The 20,094-nt window shown below is 37.4% G+C and overlaps 1 protein-coding gene across 29 annotated transcripts in view; it reads left to right on the top strand.

Moving 5' to 3' along the window:
* The window catches only part of ATXN2 (ataxin 2), a 127,417-nt gene that overhangs the window by 29,852 nt on the left and 77,471 nt on the right, over nt 1–20,094 (top strand). For all 29 annotated transcript variants that reach the window (XR_006293869.1, XR_006293868.1, XR_006293867.1 and 26 more), the window contains exons 2-5: nt 3,999–4,032; nt 5,451–5,510; nt 6,006–6,077; nt 6,630–6,780. Coding sequence is in view for 26 of the 29 variants with exons in the window: in XM_043557593.1 (XP_043413528.1) it covers nt 3,999–4,032; nt 5,451–5,510; nt 6,006–6,077; nt 6,630–6,780 (317 nt within the window). In the remaining 3 variants the exon portion in view is untranslated. The remainder of the gene's footprint in view (nt 1–3,998; nt 4,033–5,450; nt 5,511–6,005; nt 6,078–6,629; nt 6,781–20,094) is intronic.

Raw genomic sequence — 20,094 nt, 5'->3', positions numbered from 1 at the left:
GGAGTGGTATTGCTGGATCATCGGATAATTCCGTTTAATATTTTTTTAATTTTTAATGTTTATTTTTGAGAGAGCATGAGGAGGGAAGGCGCAGAGAGAGAGAGAGATTTTTTGAAGCAGGCTCCAGGCCCTGAGCTATCAGCATAGAGCCTGATGTGGGGCTTGAACTCATGAATGGTGAGATCATGACCTGAGCTGAAGTCGGACGCTTAACTGACTGAGCCACCCAGGTGCCCCAATTCTGTTTAAATTTTGGGGGACTGCCATACTGTCTTCCACAGCAGCTATAACATTTTACATTCCCACAGGTAGTACACATGGGTTCCAATTTCTCCACATTTTTCCAACACTTGTGATTTTCTGTCTTTTTTATAATAGCTTTCATAGTGGGGGGTGAAGTGGTAGCTCATTGTGATTTTGATTTGCACCTTTCCTGATGACTAGTGATGTTGAACATCTTTTCATGTGCTTATGGGCTAACTGTATAGCTTCTTTGGAGAAATGTCTATTCAAGTCTTTTGTCCATTTTTGAATTGGGTTGTATGTTTTTTTGTTGTTAATGAATTGTAGTTGTTTATGTATTCTGGATTATCAGATACATGAAATGTACATATCTTACTCTGAAAAGTGGTGTCTTTACTCTGATAACTGATAATCCTTTGCATAAGAGCTTTTAATTTTGATGAAATAATTTTTGGTATTTTTTTAAATGTTTATGCATTTTGGTGTCACAGTTAAATCACTGCCAAGTTTAAAGTCACGAAGGCTTTTCTCCTGTGTTTTCTTCTAAGAATTTCATAGTGGTAGCTCTTAAATTTACATCTTTGACCCATTTTGGGTTAATTTTTGTGTATGATTTAAGTTGTAAAGTTTCACCATATATGTGAGGGTTTATTTCTGGGCTCTCTATTCTGTTTCATTGGATTTTATGTTTGTCCTTATGCCAGCACCACACTCTGCTGATTACTGTAGCTTTATAGTAAGTGTTGAAATTGAGAAGCTACACTTTGCTTTTGATTTATGTGTCTTTAAATTTATAATAATTTTCCCTCCCTCTACACTGTTTTTTTCTTCTCATGCCATTTATTTGTTGCATAACCCATCTTTTGTTAGGTCAAATTTACCACATTCTGGGGCGTTTGGGTAGCTCAGTGGGTTAAGCACCTGACTCTTGATTTTGGCTCAGGTCATGATCTCAAGGTTGGTGAGTTTGAGCCCCAGGTGCAGAGCCTGCTTGGGATTCTTTCTCTCCCTCTTCTCTCTGCCCCTCCCCTGCTCGCACTTGCAGGCTCTCTCTGTTTCTCTCTCAAATAAATAAACTTAAAAAAAAATACCACATTCTGGGTTTAACGGATTTGTAACCTCATGGTATCAGTTAATATATTCTTCTACACCCTGTTTCCCGTAAACTAATGGGTCTTGATTAAATCCAGGGTCCAATTGCATCATATCAGAAGGTACTTTTTTTTTTTTTAACCTAAAGAGATTGTGAAAAACATGCAGAATGATAAAAATGAAGCCCTGCACACCTGTCACCTCGTCTCAACAGTTATTAACTCAAGCCAGTCTTATTTACAACCCCAGCTATTTCCTCCTTCCTGTATTAGTTTGCAATATAAACTACTGTTACTCTTTAAAATTTCTTTATATTAACTTGGCATTTTGAATCACATATTAACTTGATTTTCAATAACTATTGAAAGCATATAATCCTGGATATGATTGTTTTGTGAAATATTCATCTAATCATAGGTATGTTTAGGACTAGAATATGATCTTGGCTTTTTTGAAATTTCGTTTTTGTAACTATATGAAACATTAACTTGCTTTGTTCCAAAATACTAAAGAAAAAATTAAAAGTAAAGCATCTCTAAATAGATCCCAAAAGAAAAAACAAGAATGAATTTAAACTTTTAGCATAAGTTTCAGAGAATGCTCCTATGGTATGCTAACATTTCCCTTGGTTATTCCACCACTGGGTTTGGTCAATGAAAATCAGTGGTTTCTATACTCCGTACCTCTTGGTATTGCTCTCAGCCCAAGCCCAAGCCCAAGAATGATTTGTTCTACTAAGTAAACCAGGTTGTCAAACAATTGCTCTTTATTTATTTATTTATTAAAAAAAATTTTTTTTTTTCAACGTTTATTTATTTTTGGGACAGAGAGAGACAGAGCATGAACGGGGGAGGGGCAGAGAGAGAGGGAGACACAGAATCGGAAACAGGCTCCAGGCTCTGAGCCATCAGCCCAGAGCCTGATGCGGGGCTCGAACTCACGGACCGCGAGATCGTGACCTGGCTGAAGTCGGACGCTTAACCGACTGCGCCACCCAGGCGCCCCAACAATTGCTCTTTATTAGTCAAAGATGTAATTGTATAATCAATAAAAATATAGAAGTCCCACCTCACAGAAGTCTTTAAATTCTTTTAAATCGCTTTATGGGGATGCAGGTGAATTTATGGGTACTGAATTGGTGGCATTTATATCTTAACTCTGGCATCTCAGCAACCACTAAGATAAGGTAACCCTAAGCAAGATTTTTAGCCATTTTATATAGCCTTTAATTACAGGCTACAAATAAATAGAAAACCCCAATAAATTCAAATGAAATGAATTTATTTGAAAAAATTTAGAAATTTGATTAGGTTTAATTGTGAAGGTAGTTTATTCCTTGTGACGCAGTTTTAGAGAGGCAGTATAATCTAGAAATGAAAAGCCTGGACTTCGGGTCACCTGGTTACAATACCAGCTCTCCTGCTCATGAACTAGAGGATTTTAGTCAAGATAATTAAGGTTTGGTTTCCTCACCTGTAAAGTGAAGGGTAAGAGATTGCACATAGTGCTTACCATAGGGTCTGGTTTTTGTAGTAAGTATTAGTTACTATTATTATTAGTTCTCTTCCTTAGACTTTAGTGATTTCTCTCTCTCGGTGCTATGTGTGAAGCAAAGAGTTACGGAATCAGAATGTTAGAAATGGAAAGAATTTCAGAGGTGTTGTGGTCAGATGTTAATTTCTAGATGAGAGAGAGTGATTGGGTTGGAGAGCAAACCAATCCTGTCCTTGGAGTTCTAAGATGAGTGCTATTTTACTGGGAATTGGCACCATTCATACTGGTAGACTCTTTAGACCTGAATTGTACTTCTCTTTGAATGTTTTAAATTTGTGGCTTGAGTATCATGGTTATTTTATTAAAATGAGATTCCAGTCCTATAATTCCAGAGTAACTAATATTTCTGAGGAATATAGAATTTCACTCTATTAATGTTTGTATCATTTCATAAAGGGCCTAATCTTTTCCATTGGAACAAGCCTTAGGTCGTGTTATGCTGTATAACTAAACTCACTTGACAATATTGTCTACCTTACTAGAAATTACTTGACAGCTGACTTTGGTGTACGGCATTGTTTCAGAGGTAGGAGGTTGGCAAGGAAAAACACTTGTTACATAGATACTGACAGAGGTACTTATTATTTAGAAAGGAAAGTGCTCTGAATGATTTAACTTATTTTCAAGTGTTTTTTCTGCACTTGTAAACATAGTGCCTGTATTTAGAGACCAGGGGGAAAAGATGGGAGGTGACTTTGATGTCAGTCAATATGTCAGTTAAATCAGGAATAGAATTTATATTTTATTCCCAAGTAGTTTTCTCCAACAGAGTGAGAGGTTACTTTTGGAGTAAAGATTATTTAGTATTGGTTATTTTTTCCAGTAGGCTATTTTTATTTGTACTTTGTTTTATTTTGATCATGTTCACATTATTCCTTCCTTCCTCCCTGCCATGACCCATATCTTTTCTGGGCCTCTGAGCCAGGAAACACAGAGAGAACCATACTTAGGTAGCCTTTATAGTTAATATTAGATGAGCCTTACCCACGGATTGCCTATGCTTTATTTGAATGGAATTATGCTTTATTTGAATGAAATTTAAATTTGAAAAATTTTTTTAGTATGTTTAGCCTATTGAACTTAATAAACATAGTATTTAATTTTTTCAGAGGTCGAAACAGCAAAGGACTGCCTCAATCTACGGTGAGTAACTTTAATGTAAGTTGGTTGGAAAAATTGGTAATGAAAATGTGATTTCTGAACCGGTGGACCAAAGCCAAGGTAAAAAAAAATCCTTTTTCTTGAATTTTATATCTGACAACGTTAAAATTTTTTTTTTTATTTTTGAGAGAGAAAGTGAGACAGACTGTGAGGGAGGGGGAGAGAGAGAGAGGGAGACACAGAATCCGAAGCAGGCTCCAGGCTCCGTGCTGTCAACACAGGGCCTGACACGGGGCTCTAACTCATGAACTGTGAGATCATGTCCTGAGCTGAAGTCAGATGTTTAACAGACTGAACCACCCAGGCGCCCAAAGAACATTGTTTTTAATGTTTATTTTTGAGTGAGTGAGTGAGTGAGCGAGAGAGAGAGAGAGAGAAGAGAGGAGAGAGAGAGAGAAAACGAGCAGTGTAGGGGGCCGGAGAGTGAGGGGACAGAGGATCCGAAGCAGGCTCTGTGCTGACAGCAGAGAGGCTGACGGGGGGACTCAAACTCACAGACTGTGAGATCATGACCTGAGCTGAAGTTGGACGGTTAACTGACTGAGCCACGTAGGCACCCCTCTTACAACTTTTATACTTCAGTACTGTTTGGTATAAAATTATTAGCTATATATGTTGTTTTTTGAGATGATTTTATGTGAAAAATATAAAATTATCTGTTAATAGTATTTTTCTTGCCTAATAAGAAGTTATTTGTTGTTTTATAAATGGTTAAAGGCAAATCTAAATGCGTAATGCCTAAAAAAGATCAATGGAACACCAGGACTGGAGTTGCAGAGTTCTTTGGGTGTTTGGTTTTGAATTAATGTGCTATCTTTTAGTTCCATTTTTCTCCCTTGGAAAGAGCCTTCTGGTTTTAAAATTTAGAACTTTTATCAATGAAAAAATCCATGATTGATGGATACGTGCTGAGGGAACATAGTGCAGCGTCTTCTGCAAAAGACCCCTCCACCCCATTTATTTATTTACATATAGTTAAACCTATTTAGTGTACAGGTCTGTGAGTTTTGATGCATACGATTGTGTAACCACCACCACAGTCAAGATAATGGGACATTTCTCTCACTTTGAAAAATCACTCCTGCCACTTTGTAGTGAACCCTCCTCCCTTTACTCCCCAATATTTGTGGTTTTGTCTTTTCTCATATATGGAAGTTCACTTTTGCTTTTTTGTGTCATGTATAGTCAAAACATTGTTAGATGGTATGACTGATTTCTTTTGAAAACTTAAGCCTCTGTTCTCTAAGGAAACAAAAGATTGTAGTAAAGTAAATCTTTCTTTAATGCACGTAAGGTATTATAAAGCTAACTAAACATTTTGTAACAAATTAAATGTTAACTCTAATATGTATACACAAGGATAAATACTGATGGCTAATATTTTTTTCTTAAAATTCCAGATTTCTTTTGATGGAATCTATGCAAATATGAGGATGGTTCATATACTTACATCAGTTGTTGTAAGTTACCAGATTATTGGGGAGAGACTGCCTGGCGCGTAGTGCAATAAAGTAATTTCATGGTGTTGAAATGTAGATGAATGATTCTCACAGTATCATTTCTTAGGTCACAATCAGGATTATTTAGAAAAAACAGAACTCCATCCAAGCTATCGTGACTCACTATAAAACCATTCTTGTTAACCCTACTATGTACAAAATAATAGTAGTAGATGATTGTCTTTAGTGCATTATTTTGTCACTTAATAGAACCAGAGTCAGAAATACTTAACTTCAGTATTTAAATTCATACTGCAAACTCTGAGCAGGGCCTCCTGAGGAATTTTGAGAATTCAGTGTATTGTTAATGTTTTAAAATTTTTTATTGTTCTATCAGTAAATACCTAATATGTTGAATGAAGCCTGATGAGCTATATAAAAAATAAAATGAAAGCAACTGTCCCTCGAGACTGGCTAGCACACTGTTTCTTTGATAAATTAATTGTATGTTTTTAGGGATCCAAATGTGAAGTACAAGTGAAAAACGGAGGTATATATGAAGGAGTTTTTAAAACCTACAGTCCTAAGGTAATTTTTACTCTTTTCTCTTTTTGTTGAATGTAAAACCCCATGAATCATCAACTGCTGTATGTTTGTATGGCTTCCTGACAGTGTCTGTTAGTTTCTGGTTTAATAATTTATAGTTCTGATGTGGACATGTTTGTCACATTTTCACGTTTAGTTACTTTACCACTTAGATTTTGCTCTTCAGTTTCAAATACTGATTATTTTATAAACTATTTTGTATAATCAAACTTGCTTTGTGGGCTTATTACAGTATCTTGACCTTTTCAAGCATTGTGGTCCTGAAGAGGGATTGAGTGGTTCATTATTCTATTCTTTATCACCATTAGTTTACTTAAGACAGACTATGGTAGCAGGGACCAACTTGTAGGTGAGAAGTATTTTGAATCATGGAATAGATAATAGGTCATATTTCTGAGAAAAAGGTATGATTATAAGATTCTCTTGAGATAGATTATTTTTGTCAAGGGCATTTAAGAAATAGTACCTTGATATGCTGAAGAATTCTTATATTTTATAAGTGTTTTGAATATTTACTCATGCTTCTCATTTTAGTGTGATTTGGTACTTGATGCTGCACATGAGAAAAGTATGGAATCCAGTTCGGGGCCAAAACGTGAAGAAATAATGGAGAGTATTTTGTTCAAGTGTTCAGACTTTGTTGTGGTACAGTTTAAAGACATGGACTCCAGTTATGCAAGAAGAGGTGAATTTTGATTTCCTAAATATGTGTCATGGTTTATAAGATTTATTCAAACAAAGACTTTATGCATTGATTATACAGACTTTTTTTTTTTTTTTAGAGTAACCTGATTAGGACAAATGGGAATTTTAATGCATTTTTGTTGGAAAATATTTAAAACTTCAGAGGAAGATTCCTTGATACTTTAGGATAAATCATGAGAGTTTGTGTTCTGTTAAAGTTTGTAAGGGATTTTCAGTCTATAGTTTCATGGTCAAGAATGCTACTGATTATACTCAACTGAAATTTCTTGTCCCATTTGGCCTTCAGTTCATAAACTTTTCATTTTAAGATGCTTATAAATAACACATATGTAGTTTTATCATGCTTATAGTTCCATAAATGTTATAGTTTTATGACCTGGAAATAGGACTAAGAGAGAACGGGCAGAGAGCTATGGATAGAAAAACAATGGCTTAATGAAGATGAAAAAGATAAGTAGAACATGGGTATTTAAGAAAACATTCAGGAGGGGTGGAGGAGAGGAGAAAATGGGTGATGGGCATCGAGGAGGGCACTTGTTGGGATGAGCACTGGGTGTTATATGTAAGCGATGAACCACAGGAATCTACCCCCAAACCAAGAGTACATCTTACACACTGTGTGTTAGCCAATTTGATAACAAATTATATTAAAAAAATAATAAAACATTCAGAGTATGGGACTGTTTTGAAAAACTAAAAGGGATGACATAGTTATATTAAAATTTAGTCCATTTCAAATGTCCATTGAGGAGGAAAATACGGGAATTACTGTTAGTCATTTGGAGAGTATATGTGGTGCTGAGTGTTTAGTATCACATTGAAAGGCTCTTGGCAATTTTGAACTTGGCTCTAACCTTTTTTTTTAATGTTTATTTTTTTTAATTTATTTTTTTTTTTAATTTTTTTTTTCAACATTTATTTATTTTTGGGACAGAGAGAGACAGAGCATGAACGGGCGAGGGGCAGAGAGAGAGGGAGACACAGAATCAGAAACAGGCTCCAGGCTCCGAGCCGTCAGCCCAGAGCCCGACGCGGGGCTCGAACTCCCGGACCGCGAGATCGTGACCTGGCTGAAGTCGGACGCTTAACCGACTGCGCCACCCAGGCGCCCCTTTAATGTTTATTTTTGAGAGGGAGTGTGAGACAGCGAGAGCGCATGCACACAAATGGGGGAGGGGTAGAGAGAGAGAGGGAGACACAGAATCTGTAGCACGCTCTGAGCTGACAGCCGAAGTGGGGCTCGAACTCACAAACTGTGAGATCACGACCTGAGCTGAAGTAGGACGCTTAATCGACTGAGCCACCCAGGGGTCCCTTGGCTGAAAAATTCTTAAATTGATTTTTTCTGGTCAGATTCTGTAGTCAATTCCATTGTGAGTTGTAACTCCCCACGGTTTTTGATTTTCATCATTCAGCTGTTTTTGTTGCGCTCATTTTTCTGCATTGTTTTTTAGAAATTACAAGCCACCAGAAAGTTAAAGCCTTTCCTTTGGACCTCTTAAGGTTCTCACCTATAGTTAGCTTGTTTTTTCAGAAGCTAGCAGTGCTAGGTACCTGTAACGGTTTGCAGTGCTGGAGAAAGCACTGTGTTCTGTTTTTGTACCTTCTCAAATGTCTGTGTCTCTGATTTACAACTCTTTGTCTAAGAGTCCTTCAATGGCCCATACAAGGAAACAAGTCTTTTTTTCGTTGCTGCCTTTGGAGTTGATCTTATTTATGCCTAGGACCACAAAATTATATTTATGCTTATACTGTTGAAGTATTTCACTGTTTTAAATTTAAAAATTGACTTTGGATAATAAGCTGAAAGGGAAAATACAGTTTTAGTTGAATCTAGTAGTACATAGCACTCTGGAAAAAGTATTGGTCACAACAACAACAAAATGTTCCTTACTCTGTTGGGTACCAGGCCATTTAGCTAATAGCCATTTACAATACGCTTTGTTTTTTGTTCTTAAAGTGAATTAGCATTTCCTAAATTTGGAAAGATAAATGTTACTTGGAAATATCTGTGGCATCCCATTCTTTGATCCTCTTCAAAATTAATGTGTTAAATTTTTTATTTTATTTTATTATTTTATCATGTCTTTATTTCTTAGGTAATTTGTGTTCATTGTAGAAAGCCAAGAAAAAAGATCAGAGCGACAACTTTGACACTATTCAGTACACTCATAACGGGATGGATGTATTTTGCTATATACATAAAAATATAGTTTTCTTGATGAGGACATCCCATAGTGGAGTAATTTCAGGTATTTTATTTAAAGACTGTAGTGGTTTAGTGAATTACACAATTGTGTCCAGTGCATGGTATCCTGAAAATAGTATTAAGTCATGTGTTGAGGATTTCAGGTCCCTCTCTCTCTCTCTCTCTTCTTTTTTTAAACATTCATTTAAGAGAGAAAGACAGTGTGAGTGGGGGAGGGGCAGAGAGAGGGAGACACAGAATCTGAAGCAGGCTCCAGGCTCTGAGCTTGTTAGCACAGAGCCCAGCGTGGGGCTTGAACTCATGAGCTGTGGGATCATGACCTGAGCTGAAGTCGGACGCTTAACCCACTGAACCACCCAGGTGCCCGAAGGATTTCAGGTCTCTTAAGCCAGATTCTTAATACTGTCCTGGAAGATAGTATTAATACTATCCTTGCCCTCTATAAATATTATTTTGGAGATGCTATTAGTATAGAAAAAACTTGTTAGGGTAATTAATTGGCATGGTTCATTAATTACAAAAAATTAAGACATGATTAAGTAACTTGGTAAAGTGAAGACACAAACCTAGCAGCTTCTAACCCCCCAACTCATGTTCTTGAACACTGTACTATTGTGACAGAAATTATGTGGTCTCATTTGTTGTTTAGCTTAGTCAGAATAAGCCTGCATTTACCTTAAGGGATTTCCCCACAAAGCCAAAAGTAAACAAAATTCCTGTATAGTATAAATATGCAGATTATTCAAGATTCTTTTCTTTTTAAAATCTTTGGCTTTATTTTTGGGGAAACTTTTAAAAGTTAAGTTAGTATGGCTTTTAACTTCTTAATTCTGACTACTGATTTTAGTAAGTTTTTTTGTTTTACTAGGTTTTTAAAGTTGTCACATTTGTACACATATGCAAGGGAATAAAAGGCCTAGAAATAATTGATCTGTTTTTTATGATATGATGGGTAAGTTTCATGTGATCTCTTGAATGCTATACATGTTACCAGTTTGAGTTGTGGGCAAAATGAAGAGTAACTCTGCATTTTGTAAGCTGTGGATTCCTTTTGCACACCCACAATTAGACCGTCAGGTTATCACTGGAAAATTAGTGTGTGTATTATCCGTTATCTGAATTCCATTGCAGACAGGTATGGGATGCTCTTATTTTCCCCTCTTCATTTTGCTATTTTGTAGGGCATTCAGCTGCTTTTTGTCTCTGCATCTTTCTACTTTGGAATTGGCGTATGATCTCTACTCATTTTTTACTTTTCCTGTTTCCAGTTTTCCTTTCTCACTTGATTTTCTCCTTCATTCTCTTTCTGCTTTTTCTTTTGCTGCCTTTCTCATATTTTGCTCTTTAATATCTCAACTACATTTTAGTTCTGGCTGCTCGTCTTTCTTCATTCTCCTAACTTACGCTTCTTTCTACTGCTTCATTTCCTTAAAAGCGTTCTCAGTCTAGAGAACAGGGGCCAGCAAACTTCAGGCCTGTAGGCCAGATTCACTCATTGGTAAATAAAGTTTTATTGTATCACAATATACCTGCTTATTTTTGTGCTGTGTGTGGCTGCTTTCATGCTACAGGGATAGAGTTGAGTGGTTGGAATAAGAGACTATATGGCTTGCAATGCCAAACAATATTTATTACCTGGTCCTTTACAAAAACATCTTGCCAATTCTTGTTCTAGATCTTTTTTCCTGCTACATTTGGTCTGTTAGGGCTGATCAGAAATACGTACTGTATTGTCTTTGGTGAAATAACATAGAATATACTTTGTCTCTAAACTCATGCTTTGACTCTAATCTAATATTGTGTAATTTCATTAATTCCTTATTTGTGACCATTCGAATTGGATTTAGTTTGAAGAATCACTTTCTTTCCAGCTCTTTTGTCACAATAAGTGAAAAATCACATATGAGAAAATTAAGTTACTGGCAATGATCTCCATCCTCAACTATTTGCCCCCTCCCTTACCTACAACTTTATCTTCCCCTTGCCATCATTACTCTCTTTCCTTTGGTTTTAGTAGGTGGGATATTTCACTTCCTGTTCAATCTCAACTCCTCCAGTCATGCTTTTGACTGTGTTCCACCATTCCTGGGTTCTTGATCTTTTCTGTCACCTCTGTTTCCAGACTCTTCAACCTCTTCCTCTCTAGTTGCTCCTTCGCTTTAGCCCAAAAACCTATTCAAGTCCCTCTGTTCCTGAAAAGAATTCCTTTTTGTCCTGGACTCTTCTTACTTACTATCCTGTCTTCCTTTCTTACTCAAACTTCTTGACTCTTAGTTTCTACATACTCATCGCATGGTAATCTGCCTTTTATATTCACAACTTACAAGCTTCTGGGGCTACCAGTAACGCCTCATTCATAGGTCCTCTGTACTCTTTTTCAGACTTAATATTGATTTTGGCACTGTTGATTTCGTCCTTCAGAAAGCTGCTCTTCTGTTTCTCATGTGTTTTATTCATCATTCCTTCTGTGCTCATTCTTGGGCTTTATATCTGTTAAAGTGCTCTTAAATGTGTTTGTGTTCCCAGTGTTTGTTTCTTAGCCCACTGCTCTTACCGTGTATCAGTTGTTTTATACTCTGCTAATTTCAGTTACCATATATAAGCCTATTGCCAACATCTTTGTATATTGCCTTTATACCACGTTGTATTATAATTACGTTTCTCCCCTATTATACTTTGAGCTTTGTAGAATTTTTTTTAATCCTTAGAGCCTAGTATAGTATTTCTGTGCATAGGATAGGCACAATTGTAAGTGTCTGTTTTGAGTGAATGAAATTAGGACTTACACATACTTAAAAAAAAACCAAACAACTATTTTATGTAAAGAGTGAGAAAACTATGGGGCGCCTGGGTGGCGCAGTCGGTTAAGCGTCCGACTTCAGCCAGTTCACGATCTCGCGGTCCGTGAGTTCGAGCCCCGCGTCGGGCTCTGGGCTGATGGCTCAGAGCCTGGAGCCTGCTTCAGATTCTGTGCCTCCCTCTCTATCTGACCCTCCCCTGCTCATGCTCTGTCTCTCTCTGTCTCAAAAATAAATAAATGTTAAAAATAAATAAATAAATAAATAAAAAGAGTGAGAAAACTAGAAGCAGTCTTACATATACAGCCTGCCAGCAGATACTTATTGAGCTCTGGATTGTGTTCGTTGCTGTGCTTGTTGCTATAGACAGTACAGAGAAATTCAAGACTTAATCTATTTTGGGTCCCTTTTGAGAACTTAGTGAAACTGTATACCCTCACCCTAGAAAAAACTGTGCACATGGACTTTTACACTTAATTCTGTAGTGTTCACAGTTCCCTAGGGAGTTCATGTACTCCATATTAAGAAGCTCCGCTCCAGGCATTTTCACAGTTGGAGATACCAAGGCATGTGAAGGAATTCAAGAAAAGTGGAATGTTAAAATTAGTGGCATTGAATTCCAAATAGAGTTCAGAGACATGAAGAATTGTATTGGTTGTAGCAGTTGGAAGAAGTTGGACTGTGAATGTGTGATAAAAGGGTAGTGAGAAAGTCATACAGATTACTTTATTTTGGTGTGGCACTATTGTGTTCTCATGTGGTTGTCCTGTAGCTCTATAGGGCAAGGTCCTACGAGTAACAGAGAATTGTCTCTTCTGAAGGGCATGATATTAGGAATGCCATGTCAGTTATATCTAAGAAGAGACAAATCTCAGCTGGCTATGACCTGGGAAGACTTAAATTCTGAGGATCAATTTAAATGTGCTCTAAATTCATTCGTGGGTGGTGTTCTAGTAGGGCAGTAGGCTCTGTAGATGGGCAGGAGGTGCTAATGTTGGACAGGCAAGCAGCTGTAAAGTTGAACAAGTGCTCAAGATCAACAGCCTGCCCTGTGGCAGGAGGGAGGGTAGGCCCTGTGGTGGGTAGGCAGATGGGGTGATGGATAAGCAGGTGGTCTTGGCCGGGGGCTATCCAAGGAACTGTGCAGGAAAGCACTGTAAAGAAGTTGGTGTGGGCCTGTGGGCTTTGGACTAGTTTTTTTGTTTTTTTTTTTTTTTTAATTTTTTTTTTCAACGTTTATTTATTTTTGGGACAGAGAGAGACAGAGCATGAACGGGGGAGGGGCAGAGAGAGAGGGAGACACAGAATCGGAAACAGGCTCCAGGCTCTGAGCCATCAGCCCAGAGCCCGACGCGGGGCTCGAACTCACGGACCGCGAGATCGTGACCTGGCTGAAGTCGGACGCTTAACCGACTGCGCCACCCAGGCGCCCCTTGGACTAGTTTTTTAGTGAGCCTGCTGAGTAACTGTTTTAATACTCTTCTGTTAAAACTGAACCATTAGAGAGTTTACTGTTTCAGCTTTGCTGTGGGCTAGTGAGAGAAGGATGTATGTCCATACTGGGGCCAAGTAGTTAAGTGGAAACTCGCATTTACTGAGGCCAGTATGGAGATTTATACAGAGGTTATTGAGTTTAAAAAAAAAAAAAAAAAAAAAAAAAAAAAAATATATATATATATATATATAGTGGAACAGGTGATAAAAACAAACAGATACAGTAGAACAGGTGATAAACAGATATAGTAGAACGGGTGATGAAACACTAAATGGAATAGTTTGAAGTACAATAGGGAAATATTGCATGTTTATTAAAATATCTGATTTATTAAAATTTCATTTCTTTATATGTTTTTAGAGCATATGGAAACTCTGCTGTATTCTTCCATGTGTATGCCAAGGTCAAAACAATAATTCTTCATTTATTAAAAACAAAATAGGGGCACCTGGGTGGGCTCAGTTGGTTAAGTGTTCGACTCTTGGTTTCAGCTCAGGTCATGATCTCACAGTTTGTGAGTTCAGGCCCCACATTGGGCTCTGTGCTGACAATGCAGAGCTTGCTTGGGATTCTGTTTCTCTCCCCCTCTTTCTCTGCCCCTCTTGTGCTCACACACGCTCTTTCTCTCTCTCTCTCACAATAAATAAACAAACTAAAATAAATAAGTAAAAATAAAAAGCTAACAAAACCACTAGAATAAAATAGGATTTTATTTAGATAAACAAAATAAAAATATTGTTTAGTACTAGTAAGAGAGGAAGGTCTGACTTAAGATACATATGGACATTACTGGTCACTGTTCAACATCATTAATCAGCTACTGATATAAAAGGAGAACATTCTCAATAGGAACAGAACTTAGAAGAATGTAGAGACAAACATAGTACATGTGAATAGGCTGAAGATTTTTTATGAAAACACTACTGAAGGACATAAAAGATTTTACTAAATGGAGAAAACGTGCCGTACGTTGAATGGAAATATGTAACACTTGAAAGTTGTCTTTTTTCCTCAATGTAATCGCTAAAGATAACATCTCTATCTTTATAGAAAGTGAGAAAATGATTCTTACGTTTATAAGGTAACATTTATTAACAGAAGAATTTGGGAAAATTTTTTCTACAAGACTCATGAAGGGAGGACTTGCCCTACCAAACATTAAAATGTATTAGCATTAAAACATAGTTGTCATAGTGGCAAAAAAATAGAGAATCTAAAACAGGAAATTCATATGGGTGTTTTGTTAATATATGATAAAGATAACACTTTAAATCTGTGGTAAAGGTGGATTATTTAGGAAATGGTGTTGGTACAATTGGGGGGAATTAGATGCCTATTTCATACCCATCATCAAAATAAACCCTAAATGGTTAAAAAGAAGTAATTAAAAAAACCCCATCATGTAGAAATTCGAGAGCAAATTTGTGAATTTATATCATTTTGAGATGGGGAAGGACGTTACAAGCATGACCACCAAAGCAAAAATTTTTGCAAGACTTAGATGTGTCTAAAAGTATCATAAATTTTAGAAGACATGAGGGGTGCCTGGGTGGCTCAGTCGGTTAAGCATCCGACTCTTAATCTCAGCTCAGGTCTTGATCTTGGGGCCATGAGTTTAAGTCCCGCATCAGGTTCTGGGCTGACACTTCAGAGCCTGGATCCTGCTTCGGATTCTGGTCTCCCTCTCTCTCTGCCCCTTCCTCTCTCACACTGTCTCTCTCTTAAAAATAAATAAACATTAAAAAAAAAAATTAAAAAAAATTTTAGAAGACATGCTGCAAACTGGGGAAAATCGAATAAAAGAAGTTTTACAGATGGCCCGTACACGTATGGAAAGGTAGTCCACCTCACTGGTAATCAAAGAAGTGCAGTTTCAAAGTAATAACGATTTTTAGTCTGTCAGCTTGCTAAATGGGAAAAGTGAGCAAGATTAATTACCGGCACATGATAGACAGTCAGAAAACAACTTACACTCTGTTAGTGGGGACCGTTTAAGTCAAAACAAGTAGCATTTTTGAGCTGTCTAGTAGGTAATTCAAATAAGTCCAGGAAGACAGTTTACTTGGAAGTATTCTGTAATGCTGGTATACCCAGTTAGTTACTGTCTGCTTTTAGTTTTATTTTTTCTCTTGCTCTGTACGGTCTCCGTTAGGTCTCAGGAATAGCACATATGTAAAAAGTAGTAATAAAGCAGGACAGTGAGGGAATGTGGATAAATGATCTGCATTTTAATTTCTATTCCATTTGACTGTAAATAGAAATTGCTTTTTTACCCAGATCAAGAGAGTTTTAAGAGCATGTGCACTTGAACAGTTGTTCTAATTTATATAAGGACAGTTTATATATTTGCCAACGAAACAGAAAGGTGTTTGTACAGCTGTAAGAATTGGAATTAGTTTTATTTACCAACTTTTTCTTTATTTCTCAACACTTCGCTGTAAAATTAAGTTGTTAAAAGAATATTGAATAGTAATGGCAGTTCAGTTCCCAAATTCTGTTTTTTTGCTTCCTGAACATTTCTGAATTTACTTCCCCCCCCCCCAGGTTTTCGACAAAATCTTTCTTTCCATTTTCCTTTCTCTCTCTTTAACTTTTGAGATGAAAACAGTACCTTTTGTAAAAAAAAAAAAAAAAAATTGCTCTAACAGTGATTAGACCCGTTTCATTCTTTCTGATGGCAGAGATTAAAGACTCCTCCTCCCCTGTCAAAATGGAGCTCTGAACCAGGAGCCTAATGAAGAAGCTGAAAACTGTGTCACCATCCTGATACCCCACTCCACAAAGTATCTTTCTGTTGGCATCTTGTTAGAGTTTCTTTTGATCTCTTTTGGAGATAATATGAGAAATAGAAATGTTGCATTCTGTGGAATCTATCACCTCAAGTTTTAAGCGAAACAAGCCTTACGTAGTGGGTTTCCATTTTATCTAGTTCTGTGTTATATTTATCGCGCTTTGCTGTAGAATCTGGTGTGCATTTGATTGTGTGGAGTCTTGACTATTGATATTCATTTAGATCTTTTCAAAATTTATTTATTTTATAAGAGAGAGAACACAAGCACGAAACAGCAGGGGAGGGGCAGAGAGAAAGGGAGAGAGAGAATCCCAAGCAGGTTCCATGCTGTCAGCACAGCCCAACTCAGGGCTTGAACTCACAAACCATGAGATCTGACCGGAGCCAAAACCGAGAGTTGGATGCTTAACTGACTGAGCCACTCAGGTGCTCCTTCATTTATTTAAAAAAAATAAAAAAATTAAAAAAAAAAATTTTTTTTTTTTAATGTTTATTTCTGAGACAGGGAGAGACAGAGCATGAGCGGGGGAGGGCAGAGAGAGACACAGAATCCGAAGCAGACTCCAGGCTCTGAGCTGTCAGCACAGAGCCTGACGCGGGGCCTGAACTCACGAACTGCGAGATCATGACCTGAGCCGAAGTCGGACGCTCAACCGACTGAGCCACCCAGGCGCCCCAGGCGCTCCTTCATTTAGATCTTTCAAAGAAATACGGTTTCTGGGTTTAAATTTTTATTGCTGATGCTTGGTTGATTTTTAAGTCTTCTACAGTAGTGTTTTAAATGGTAAAATTTCTGAAAATTTCAGTCCCATTTTTAATTCTCCATATTTAGATTTTTAAGAAAATTGCTTCTCAAATGTTATGTTACCAGTTGCAGTGTTTTTATGTTATGTAGTGGGTTAGTAAAATTAAGATGAAATATTTTATCTTAATATTTTGCCTGAAGTTTAGAGAATCCAATATATACGTTTTATAGAGTTTATTAATCAGGAAAGTAAGAATTGCTTTTTTTTTTTTGAAAAATTTTTAATGTTTGTTATAGAGAGAGAGAGATAGAGAGAGACAGAGCATGAGTGGGGGAGGGGCAGAGAGAAAGAGACACAGAATCTGAAGCAGGCTCCAGGCTCCGAGCTGTCAGCACAGAGCCTGACACGGGGCTCGAACCCACAAGCTGTGAGATCATGACCTGAGCTGAAGTCAGACGCTTAACTGAGCCACCCAGGTGCCCCAAGAACTGCTTTTTTAATATTTAAGTTGTATATATTTTTCTCTCAGGGATTTAAAAAATATCATAGTACTATAAAATATAATCATTTTATGTAAGAAGAATGTGAGGTTTCTTCATCATTAATGTATTTTGGCATAAATTAGTGTTACATAGAGCTACTGACTCTAAGCACTTTAAGCTTTTGTTCAAATACTGTAGCATCAGAAGCATTTTTTGGGCCATTTATTGTGGAAGCCCTATACCCTGTGCACTTTCTAAATGTTGCATTGATTGAGATTGTCCTGTTTCCTACTTACATTCTAGGCTTATCTATTGGGCTCCATATGTGGGACAGAGACAAATTAAATTGCAAGCTGTGTTTAACAAGAATGGTATTTAGGGTGTGCTGCTGCTGCTGCTGCTTCTAATTTTTAATGTTTATTTATTTTTGAGAGAGAGCGAGCATGAGCAGGGGAGGGGCAGAAAAAGGGGGGGGGAACAGAGGATCTATACTGGGCTCTGTGCTGACAGCAGAGGGCCCAATGCAGGGCTCAAACTCACGAACTGTGAGATATGACCTGAACGGAAGTCGGACGCTTAACTGACTCAGCCACCCAGGCACCCCAGGGTTTGCCTTTTCATATCAGTTCATTCTTTCCAGACTTTGGTCAAAAGGGTACTTGGGCCAGATCTCAGAAAAGAACAAAAGAAAACGATTTGGGTGGTTTGTTTTCTTTTTTCTTTTTCTTTTTTTGAGAGAGAGAAAGAGAGAGAGAGAGAGCACACAAGCTGGGGAAAGGGGGCAAGGGGGAGAGAGAGACAGAGAGAATCTTAAGCAGGCTCTGTGCTCAGTGAGGAGCCCAGTGCAGGGCTCAATCCCATGATCCTGGGATCATGACCTGAGCTGAAATCAAGAGTTGGACACTCAACCACCTGAGTCACCCAGAGGCCCCAGGCTTGGTTTGGTTCTAACTAGAAAACCATAGAGTCTGTTATTTTAATATTTATTAATTTAGTTTTAACACAGTAGGTGATGTTTGGACTGAAACTAAAGACTCCCAACATGATATACTATCCTTTTCCTTGGAGCTGCTTTTTGCTCAGGAAAGAATTTTTTTTTAGGTGGCTTACTGTGTTTCAGAAAGCGTGTTATCGCTGCTTTCTTTCCACTGTATTTGCACTTTTGAAGTTGATACCCTTTAGATCTTACCTGCTGCAGCTTTCTGATAGTCTCCATCTCCATTTTCTTGCTAAGGTCCTGTCATTTTTTCCTTGAGTGGTAAATTTACTTTGAGTTCTGGGACTCAGAAATTTTTATGGAAATCACAGTTAAAAAGTAAGTACTACTCTAGGCCATATAATTTTGTTGTCAGAGAACAGAGAATAATGACTTTTTTTTTCATAGTTGCATATAGTGATCAGTAAGAAGAGACCTCCCCCTGTCTTTTTTTTTTTTAAGGCTGCATTTTGAAGTTGTGTAGTCTTTATATTATAAAGTGTGTCGCTATGCTTTTAAGTGGATGACATTCGTTTTCAGTCTTTCCAAGGTAGCTTTTAGAGCAATGCAGTCTTTATTTCCATATGAGTAAATGCCATCAGATGCTAAAAGTGAATTATGTCCACAATAAAATCTGATTTATGTAATTTTTCTTTCAAAGGAATTTGAGGCTTTGTAACCTTGAAGTTTTTCTGATTTTACCATTTGGTTGTCATTTCAAAAGAGAAGAAATGACTACAGCCTTAAGACACCAGTTATGATTCAGTTTCTGAGATCAGTAAGCACTGTCTGTAAGAAAGTCTGTATTTTACTACTAGCTTTAAACAAGATAATCTGCAAAGACATTATTTAGGTACTTTATTTCAGGTTAACATAAAACAGATGATAATAGGATCACTGGTTTGATACATTATTACCAGTCAAATGTGCATTCATAGATTTGGATGCAGAGCAATAGGCCTGACAGAATAAGCAGTTGCCTGTTTTGTGACCAGTGTTACTTGAAAGTCGTCAAAATGAATGCCTGTTCAACTAAAGTTAGACAAAAATGAATGTGTTCCTCGCTTGAAACTTTGTTCCTGTTGGTAGTTGTATTATTTTGAACTATCAGTACAGTAGGCATCAAGCCCCAAATCCTGAACACCAGGAAGCTCCTGCTTCTGTGTCATCTCTTGAACTGCGTGCCTGGGTTAAAGTCAGGACATGGCAGTGCAGGGTCCTGACTATCCTGAAGCTTCCCAGAAAGTGTATCTTCTGTCTCCTTTGGCCACATAGTTTTGCCAAGAAGTAAAGATTTATCTATTTAAATACTGGCATTTTCCCTCATTGCTGAGTCACAAGACAGCATTGTGGAAATAAAAGATTTCAAGCCCTGAAATATCTCCAGGTTTTGAGTTGCCTTTTGGTAAGGTAATTTTGGGAAGGGGACCAGGGTGACCTAGTCCTCATTTTTTGGACTGTTGAGAGCAATATTGGATTTTTCTTTCTTTTTTTTTTTTTTAAGTTTATTTATTTTTGAGACAGAGAGAGACAGAGCATGAATGGGGGAGGGTCAGAGAGAGAGAGAGGAAGACACAGAAACTGAAACCAGGCTCCAGAAACTGAAAACAGAGCTGTTAGCACAGAGTCCGACGCGGGGCTTGAACTCATGAACTGAGAGATCATGACCTGAGCCGAAGTCGTACGCTTAACCGACTGAGCCACCCAGGCACCCCTTCGATTTTTCTTAATAACAGTTTTATTGATACATAATTCACATACATTATAGTTCGTTTAAATTGCACAATTCAGTTTTTT

Source organism: Prionailurus bengalensis, chromosome D3, assembly GCF_016509475.1.
Source record: "Prionailurus bengalensis isolate Pbe53 chromosome D3, Fcat_Pben_1.1_paternal_pri, whole genome shotgun sequence".
Lineage (NCBI taxonomy): Eukaryota > Metazoa > Chordata > Mammalia > Carnivora > Felidae > Prionailurus > Prionailurus bengalensis.
This window is presented reverse-complemented; position numbering and strand designations above follow the sequence as displayed.